The 8,462-nt window shown below is 52.0% G+C and overlaps 2 protein-coding genes across 2 annotated transcripts in view; both read left to right on the plus strand.

The window, feature by feature from the left end:
- The window catches only part of LOC114072800 (annexin A4-like), a gene marked incomplete at its 5' end in the record, with an annotated part of 4,052 nt that extends 1,158 nt beyond the window's left edge, over positions 1-2,894 (plus strand). Inside the window, 6 exons of the mRNA XM_027910644.1 lie at positions 548-604; positions 977-1,070; positions 1,579-1,674; positions 2,105-2,163; positions 2,449-2,571; positions 2,798-2,894. Of these exons, the coding sequence (XP_027766445.1) occupies positions 548-604; positions 977-1,070; positions 1,579-1,674; positions 2,105-2,163; positions 2,449-2,571; positions 2,798-2,857 (489 nt within the window). The remainder of the gene's footprint in view (positions 1-547; positions 605-976; positions 1,071-1,578; positions 1,675-2,104; positions 2,164-2,448; positions 2,572-2,797) is intronic.
- A 3,037-nt stretch (positions 2,895-5,931) lies between these two features.
- LOC114072801 (germ cell-less protein-like 1) lies at positions 5,932-7,273 on the plus strand. Its single transcript, XM_027910645.1, has 2 exons — positions 5,932-6,167; positions 7,084-7,273. The coding sequence occupies exons 1-2, from the start codon at positions 5,980-5,982 to the stop codon at positions 7,271-7,273; spliced, it is 378 nt and encodes a 125-aa protein (XP_027766446.1). The 5' UTR covers positions 5,932-5,979.
- The last annotated feature ends 1,189 nt before the right edge of the window (positions 7,274-8,462 follow it).

An 8,462-nucleotide genomic window follows, 5' to 3' on the forward strand; every position in this document is an offset into this window, starting at 1 on the left:
GAGGGGCTGCAGCGTGTCCAGAGAAGGGCAACGAGGCTGGGGAAGGGGCTGGAGCACAAGTGCTGGGAGGAGCAGCTGAGGGAGCTGGGGGGGCTCAGCCTGGACAGGAGGAGGCTCAGGGGGGACCTTCTCACTCTCTGCCACCCCCTGACAGGAGGGGGAGCCGGGGGGGGTCGGGCTCTGCTCCCAAGAACCAGCAGCAGGACAAGAGGGCACAGCCTTGAGCTGCCCCAGGGCAGGTTTAGGATGGACATTGGGAAGTTCTTCCCAGAGAGAGGGATCAGCCACTGGAAGGGGCTGCCCAGGGAGGGGGTGGAATCCCCGTCCCTGGAGGGGTTTAATTGGCCCAATTAAAGTGGACGGTTGCTCATTTCAAAATCGAGGACAAATCACACCTAAGCCACGTTTTGCTGTATTTGTAACCCATTATTCAACATTAACAATCCCATTATGCATCTCCAGCAACTGGCTTTAATGGAGGATTTGCAGGTCTTGCTTCTCTGAGTTGCTCTGGTGAAATGAGTTTTTCATCCTTGTCTCTCCGCAGGGAAACAGAGATGAGGGAACATTTGTGGATGAGACCCTTGCTCAGCAAGATGCTCAGGTGTGTGGCAGTCTGTTCCTTGCAGGAGCTGTTGGGTTTGTCCGTGTGATCCCTGCTGCAGCCCTGCTTTGTCAGGACCTTGGTTTCTTTCAAGGGAGATGAGGAAGCCTGAACTGTGCTGGACAGCAGCCCCAGGTGGAAACCAGATGGGATATGAGGAAAAATGTGTTGTCCAGCCCAGGGCAGAGGTGGAGTCCCCATCCTGTGGGGATTTAACAGCCATGGGGACATGGGTCAGTGCTGGGGGAACGGTTGGACTCAATGATCCCACAGGGCTTTTCCAACCCTAATGATTCTATGGAGTAGAAACCTCCTGATGGGCACGTGATCTTCTCAATCAGCCTCATTTTGTCTCTTCATAATGTCTTCAAGTGCCTGTATGAAGCTGGGGAGAAGAAATGGGGAACAGATGAGGTGCAGTTCATGTCCATCCTCTGCACACGGAACAGGTGCCACCTGCTGAGAGGTAGGACCTCTGGGATGTCCTGGACTTCTATTCCTTGTGTGAGGACAGTGCTTTTGGAGGAGCTTTGTGCTTGTTCAGCAACTGATTGTGACCCTTTCCTAAAACAACAGGTATCATCAGGGCCAGTTCCATTCAATTCTTTTAGGCTGCTTTAGTCCCTCCTGAGACAAAAAGAGATAAACATCCCTGCAACTTGCCCCAGCCTGTAAATCTGAGAAAATGAAGAGTGACTCCCATGGGGCAGAGCCAGGCATGGACACTGCCTTCATTAACCAGCAGTTCTTGAAAATCCTTGCAGCAGTGGTAGGGCAATTAGCAAGAGAGCTGCTAATTAAAATGAATTATTTCTGAGGGGCAGCCCTGATTTAACTTACAGTGTCACGATAATGGTGCAGTGTTCATACAGAGCAGGAGGAGCTTGATCTTGCAAAGTGATCCCCGGGGTTTACACACTCTGTGCCCTGGAGCAGCTCACTGGCTCCTTTTATCCCCCCCCTCTTCCTCCTAGTTTTTGATGTGTACAGAGGGATTGCTAATAAGGACATCACAGAGAGCATCAAATCCGAGATGTCAGGAGACCTCGAGGACGCTTTGCTAGCTGTGGGTGAGTTCCCTGCTTTTAAACTTTGTCTACAAACTGATTAAATAATTAAAGACCCTGTCTCTTGCCCTGGCTGTGTACACAGCTTCAGGAGGCAGATACTGTCTGTCTTTTTTTTACAAGCCACAGTGCTTTAATCTTTGCAGATAAAACCTGGGGAGAAGGCTCTGTGCTTTATTTTTCTTTCCCAAGGGATGCTTTGGGAGCTGACATTTGCTGTCAGGAAGCTTTAAAGCCTTAAAAATATTTTATTACTGCGCACTGAGCATGGAGACATCAGTTGACAGCAGGTCACTGGATGTCTGCACTGTGCTTGCTGACTTGCATCTTTACAGAGTAAACACCTGCACTGAGAAAGGGCTGGAAGGGTTTGGAAGATCTTGTCCTTGAGGGTTTGTTTGCCTTATTTCTCCTGTTCTTGTCCCCCTTGCAGTGAAGTGCATGCGGAATAAACCTGCGTATTTTGCTGAAAGATTGTACAAATCCATGAAGGTAAAGGAGATTGGTATTTCCCCCCCTGCCTTTCCATGCTTGAATCAGTAGCATGACAGCAATCATTACAGAAAGAAACTCTGTGTTAACTGGGGGGAATCTGAGCTTTCCTATGGGACCTCCTTTCCCTCAGGAAGCCCAGAGCTGGTGGTGGATCACTGCATTAATGGAAAAATGCTCTAATTAGGAACAGATCCTGCAGAAAGCCGAGTGATCAGACCTTTGTGTCTGTCACTGAGCTGCCCAAAGTGCCTTGCAGCTGAGGCTGGTTGCTCTGTTTCCCAGGGCTTGGGCACAGATGACAGCACGCTGATCCGGGTGATGGTGTCCCGCTCGGAAATAGATATGCTGTACATCCGGAGGGAATTCCTGTCCATGTATGGCAAATCACTCCACTCCTTCATTAAGGTAAGCTCTGCAATGTTAGAGACACAGGAGACACCTCTGGGGTATTTTAGAGGGAGTGGAATTAAGGAGGTTTTACATTTATGTACTGAAAACGTCCCTGAGTGTTCTTGGTTATTAAATTGTCAAAGGGGATTCAAACCCTACAACAAATCCTATGTGCTGGAAGGAGTCCTGCCTTGTATGGAGCTGTAAAATTAATTGTGTTCCTTTTCTCTGCTCTCTCTAGGGAGATTGCTCAGGAGACTACAGGAAAGTTCTGCTCAGACTCTGTGGTGGGGAGGATTAAAGGAGGCCTGGGGAACTGTCTGGGTGAGGGGAAACAGCTGATCATAGAATTGTTTAGGTTGGAAAAGATCTTTAATTATTTCTTTCATGTATTTTTCTTCCCAAATACCTTGTTAATTGCTCTGATTTTTGCCTTAGGTTAGTTCATGCTCTGGTTGGTAATGGCCATTCTGGTTGACCATGGCCAATCTGCTTTTATGCTTGGCACACCCATTTGCCTACTAATTGGGCTGGTAAAGCCCAGCTTAACCAGAATGCTGTAACCAAAGATAGGAAAGCTAAATTGTTTCCTGACCAGATGCCCCTTTGCTGTTGTGTTCACCAGCAAAACACGTCAACTGAAGCAAACCTGGATGCAGAGTGTGAGAGGATGCCCAGGGGAAAACTAACCCATCAGTACATGGAGAGTGCAGAACACAGCCTTGCTTCAGTTTATTGAGATAATTAAGACACAAAGAATCAGAATATCTAAAATGCAAGCACGTTTACATCTTAACTTGCCCTCTGTTAGTGTGGAGCATTAACAGCCTGGCTGCACTGTATGTGTGTGTTGCCCAGAGGTCTGTTCATGGGGAAGATGTCACTGGTGACATCAGAAAAGCCTCCTGCTGCCCTGGTCAGAGCAGCCCCGTGTGCTTGGTCTGTCTTCTTCACTCACGGGAGTATAAATAATAATGGTTATGTTACAAAGCCTCCTCTGGATAAAGTGATGTCACTAGAATGGTGCCTTTTAGGGAGTGACCTGTCCCTCATCGGCCTGGTGCTGGGGCAGCTCCCCAGATCTCCCTGGGGCAACTGTCCAAATCTCCCAGGGTCAGCTCCCCAGATGTCCCTGGGACACCTCCCCAGTCTCCCGCACGTGCTGGCTCCAGCCCCACGTCACAGGATCATCAGGGTGTTTGTGCCTGGGTCTCACCTGGGCTTCCACACCAACCTCTGGGAGAGACATTTTCCCCAGCCCCTCCACACCTGCCTGTTCACCTGAGCGCTGTTTTCACTACAAAAACAGGGTTCTTGTTTGGCTTAGCCACTTATTTTTTACTGCTGGGGAATAATCCTGTTCTGAAGGATCAGACTGATGTTGGAATGTCACAGCTGAAACACTGAGGTGGCTGCACCCAGTTCCATCACTCATTTTCCTCTGAAAAAGAGGCTGGAATAGGAGATGCCTCTGTGGCCTTCAATAAAATAGTTTTCTTTCTCACTCCTTGGGCTGCCAGTGGAGAAACATTCCTGACTTTTGCTGGGGGAGGAGGCAGAGCTTTATCCAGCTCTCCCAAGGCCTCTGCTCAGGACAGGGAAGTGTCTGTGCCCAGCACAGGGGCTGCCGAAGGTGCTTGGGTGGGGAGTGGGTTCCAGTGCCTTGTGTCAGGTTGCTGAGCTTTGAAAAATGAATAAAGAAATTTGTTTCTGTACTTCCTGCCCCGGTGGCGTGTCCTGCCCGGACTCCTGTCCTGCTGTGCCCCAAAAACCCTAGGGAGCTTCAAGCCCTGCTGTGCCCCAAAAACCCTAGGGAGCTTCAAGCCCCCCGAAGCCCCTGGGGATCTTCGAACCCCCCAAAGCCCTTCTCGCCCCCTCTTCCCACCTGCTCTGCCCTCTCTGCCCTCTTTGCCCTGGCCTTCAGCAGCGCTGCTCCACACACTGCTGAGGATTTCACCCAATCCACACGAAATGCCACACGAATTGAGAGGCTCCCATCTACCCTGGTAATTAATTTATACAGAAGCTGCTTGGGGGATTTTAAATGCTCACCCCTTCTGCTTCTCCCTGTTCCGAAGATCCCAGGGGAATTCACCCAGTGCTGGCAGTGGGATGTTTGGAGATGGGAGGCTCCGGACATGGTGCCACATCTCGGTCACCGAACTCTTATGGAAACTTCCCAGCCTGGCCATTCCTGAGGCTCTCTGGCCATCACCCTCCCAACACCAGAGACTTCCACTGCTGGGGCTGGAGCCCAGGGCCTGATCTTACCCTTTGAGTGTGTCATTACTGGAGTGTTGCAAATGGTGGGAAGAATGCCACGTTTTGCAGAGGAGGGGATCATGTGGTGTTCCGGGCTCTGGCAGAGCCTGGGTCCTGCAGCCTAATGAACCCATCCAGCAGGAAGTGTCTGATCCCTGGAGAACCCCCTGGGGTGGGCAGCAAAATTTCAGTTCAAGGGGCAGGAAAAGGCCCATCCCTGGGTTGGGAAAAGATCCCATCCTGGGGTGGGAAAAGGCACGTTCAGGGTCAGGAAAAAGCCCATTCCTGGGTCTGGAAAAGGCACATTCAGGGGCACAAAAAGGTCCATTCCTGGGTCTGGAAAAGGCCCGCTCAGGGGCAGAGAAAGGTCTGTTTGTGGGGCACGAGAAGGCCCATTCCCGGAGCACAAAAAAGGCCCATTCCTGGAACACAAAAATGTCTATTCCCGGGTTGGGAAAAGGCCTGCTCAGGGGCAGAAAAAGGCCCGTTCCTGGGTCAGGAAGGGCCCTCCAGGGGCACGAAAAGGCCCGCTAGGGGCAGGAAATGTTCCTGGTCCCGAGTCAGGAAAAGGCCTGTTCCTGGATCAAGAAAAAGATTCCCATTCAGGATCAGTAAAAGGCCCGTTCCCGGATAGCAAAAGGCCCGTTGAGAGCAGGAATGTTCCCGTTCCCGGGTCAGGAAAAGGCCCATTCAGGATCAGGAAAAGGCCCGTTTGGGGCAGGAACTGTTCCCGTTCCCGTTCCCAGCCAGCACAGGGCCCGTCAGGGGCAGGAACTGTTCCCGTTCCCGTTCAGTATCAGGAAAAGGCCCGTTAGGGGCAGGAACTGTTCCCGTTCCCGTTCCCGTTCCCGGCCAGCACGGGGCCCGTCAGGGGCAGGAACTGTTCCCGTTCCCGTTCCCGGCCAGCACGGGGCCCGTCAGGGGCAGGAACTGTTCCCGTTCCCGGCCAGCACAGGGCCCGTCAGGGGCAGGAACTGTTCCCGTTCCCGTTCCCGGCCAGCACGGGGCCCGTCACGGGCAGGAACTGTTCCCGTTCCCGGCAAGCCCGTCCGGGGCGGTCGGGCCGCGCAGGCGCAGGCGGTGCGGGGGTCGCTGCCGGTGCCGCTGCCGATCCCGCTCCGGCCCCGCTCGGCGCGGCCTCATGAGGGGGCCGGGCCGGCCATGGGCGCCCTGGGCAGCCGCGTCCTGCGGCGGAGGGGGCCCGTCCCGCGGGGCGAGGCGGCGGCGGCGGGCAGGGCCGGCAGGAACGGCAAGAGGAAGCGCGGCGGGGCCGCCGAGGGGCCCGGGGACAGCGACAGCGACGGCGACACCGAGCGGGACGAGCGGCTGCTGCACCCGCGGGGCCGCAGGTCCGGGGGCCGCGGGGACCCGGGCGGGGGGGGGGGGGCACGGCGGGCACATCCCCGCCCCGCTCGGGGAGGGCTATCGAGGCCCTCTGGGTTTAGTCCTTGGAGTTATCGTGTCCTGAATTCTTTTTTTGTTGTTGTTTTGTTGTTGTTGTTGTTTTGTTTGTTTGTTCCCCCCCCCATTTCCCCCTCAGATTTCCCCGAATTTCACCGCTTTTCCACATTTTCCCGGGTTTCTTTACGTTCGCTCTATTCCCCCCCCCAATTTCCCAACGTTTCCCCCGAAATTTCACCAGTTCCCTCAAATTCTCCAAATCTTCCCCTTCAAGTTTAGCAAAGCTTCCGCACCTTAATCCAAACTTGCTGTAATTTTCCCCAGATGTACCCAATTTTATGAATTTCCCCCCAGATTTCCCCATTTTCCCAAATGTGCCCCAAACTTCCCCGTTTTTGGCCCACATTCCCGCGTGTTTGCTCAAATTTCTTCATTTCCCCCTAAATTTCCCTAATTTTTCCTCAAACTGCCCCATTTTCTCAGAATTTTCCCAAAATATTCCCATTTTCACCAGAATCTCCTCATTTCTGCTTCAAATCACCCTAAATTTCATCAGCTTTACCAAATTTCCTAATTTGATGAAATTTGGAGAAACGTGGAGAATATTTTGAGAATACCTTGGAATTCTGGGAAATACTGGATTTCCAGGGGGATTTGGGGCCAATTTATCTCCTTTTTGGGCCCATTTGGTTGAATTTCACAGTATTTCAGCACATTTTGGGCAAACGGTGGCACAGGCAGGGAGTGGGGAGGTGGTGCCAGCCTGGGGGGGGGACGTGGCAGGAAAAACCCTCTGAGGGTTTTCTGTTGCTGCTGTTGGAAGGAGTGTCTCACTGTTTGGTTTGGGGATTTTTTTTTCACTAGGAAAAAATTGAAAAGCACATCGAAGTACATTTATCAGACTCTGTTTCTGAATGGGGAGAACAGTGATGTCAAAATCTGTGCGCTGGGAGAGGAGTGGAACTTGCACAAGATTTACTTGTGTCAGGTAAGTGGCTCCTTTCTAAATCCCAGTAGGAACTGTGCTTTTAGTAAAATAACGTCTGGGAACTGAGCAGTGTGACTGGAGTTTGGTTTTTTTTTTCCCCCTCACATTTAGGACTTCCACTCTTTTTGTAGATGCAACCAGTTAACCAGCTCCTGTTAGCAGGGTTGGGGAGCAGAGCTCTATCTTTGTGTTTGAAAAGCTTCTCTCTCTTCCTGTGTAATTTGTTTTTAATTCTATTTAATTTACTTTATTCTTAGTCTCGGTGCATTCTCTGTGAAAACAGTCCTGAACTTTGTCTTTGGTGTCCTGAGAACATGTTCCTGTTTGCTGATGAGGTGGCTGAGTGGCTCTTGTGGTGTGAATATCCCATCAGGGCAGAGGAGGCACTTGCAGATGGGGTTTGTAAAGCCTGTGGTGCCCCAGTTCGGTTCTCCTGTGCCCCGGGCTCAGGTGCAGGGACCTGCAGGGAACTCGGTGGTGCTGGGTCTCTGTGGCTGTTCTTTGGTTGTTGTGAGCCCTCGTGGAAGGATTTCCTGCAGCTGCCTGAGGAGGGTTTGCACAGGAGCTCCAGAGAGGAGTAAAGTGTGTCCCGAGTTTGTGGAGCTGCTCCTGAAACCTTTGAGTGGGCCGGTGGCTGGAATTGGTTGTGCAATCCCCTCTGTGGATGCAGCTGCGAGGCAGGGTCTGAAAGCTGGGACTTTGTTCTGCAGAGGCCTCGTTGTAGGAGAGATGTTTTTTGGGAGAGCAGCCTCGGGGCAGTTCACTGTTCTCATCAGGCAGGTCCTATTTCAGCTCACGCTCCAGCACTGGAATTATGTTACTGGAGGTAAAATAGTTCTGGAGGTTAGAAATAACTCCATGTAAACGACTTTTAATGCCATTGTGACTCTGAACTGCTGAGCAGACTTTCTCAGCCTGTTTCAGCTGCCCTGGTCCCTCAGTCACTGCCCTGAGCTTGATGAAGGACAGCCAGGTGCTGCTCTGACTGTTCACAGAGAAATGGGGGATCTCTGTTTTCTGGTGCTGTTACTAAAATGGTAAATTCTTGTGCAGATAGGGAGTGATCTCCGTGGCAAAGCTGAGGCAGCCTCGTGAGCAGGGTGTGATTAGTGAGGTGCTGGGTTTGAGAGGAGTGTGTTGTGTGCCATGGTTAGGGATACACTGAGGGTACAGAAATAAAATCAAAACTGGGGGTTTGTGTGATTTGCTGCCTTGGGCTGAAATGCTGAGTGAAGAGGTCAGGGAATGCGGTACA

Source organism: Empidonax traillii, unplaced genomic scaffold (genome assembly GCF_003031625.1).
Source record: "Empidonax traillii isolate 1590-97213 ecotype Southwest subspecies unplaced genomic scaffold, ASM303162v1 scaffold4034:size10292, whole genome shotgun sequence".
Lineage (NCBI taxonomy): Eukaryota > Metazoa > Chordata > Aves > Passeriformes > Tyrannidae > Empidonax > Empidonax traillii.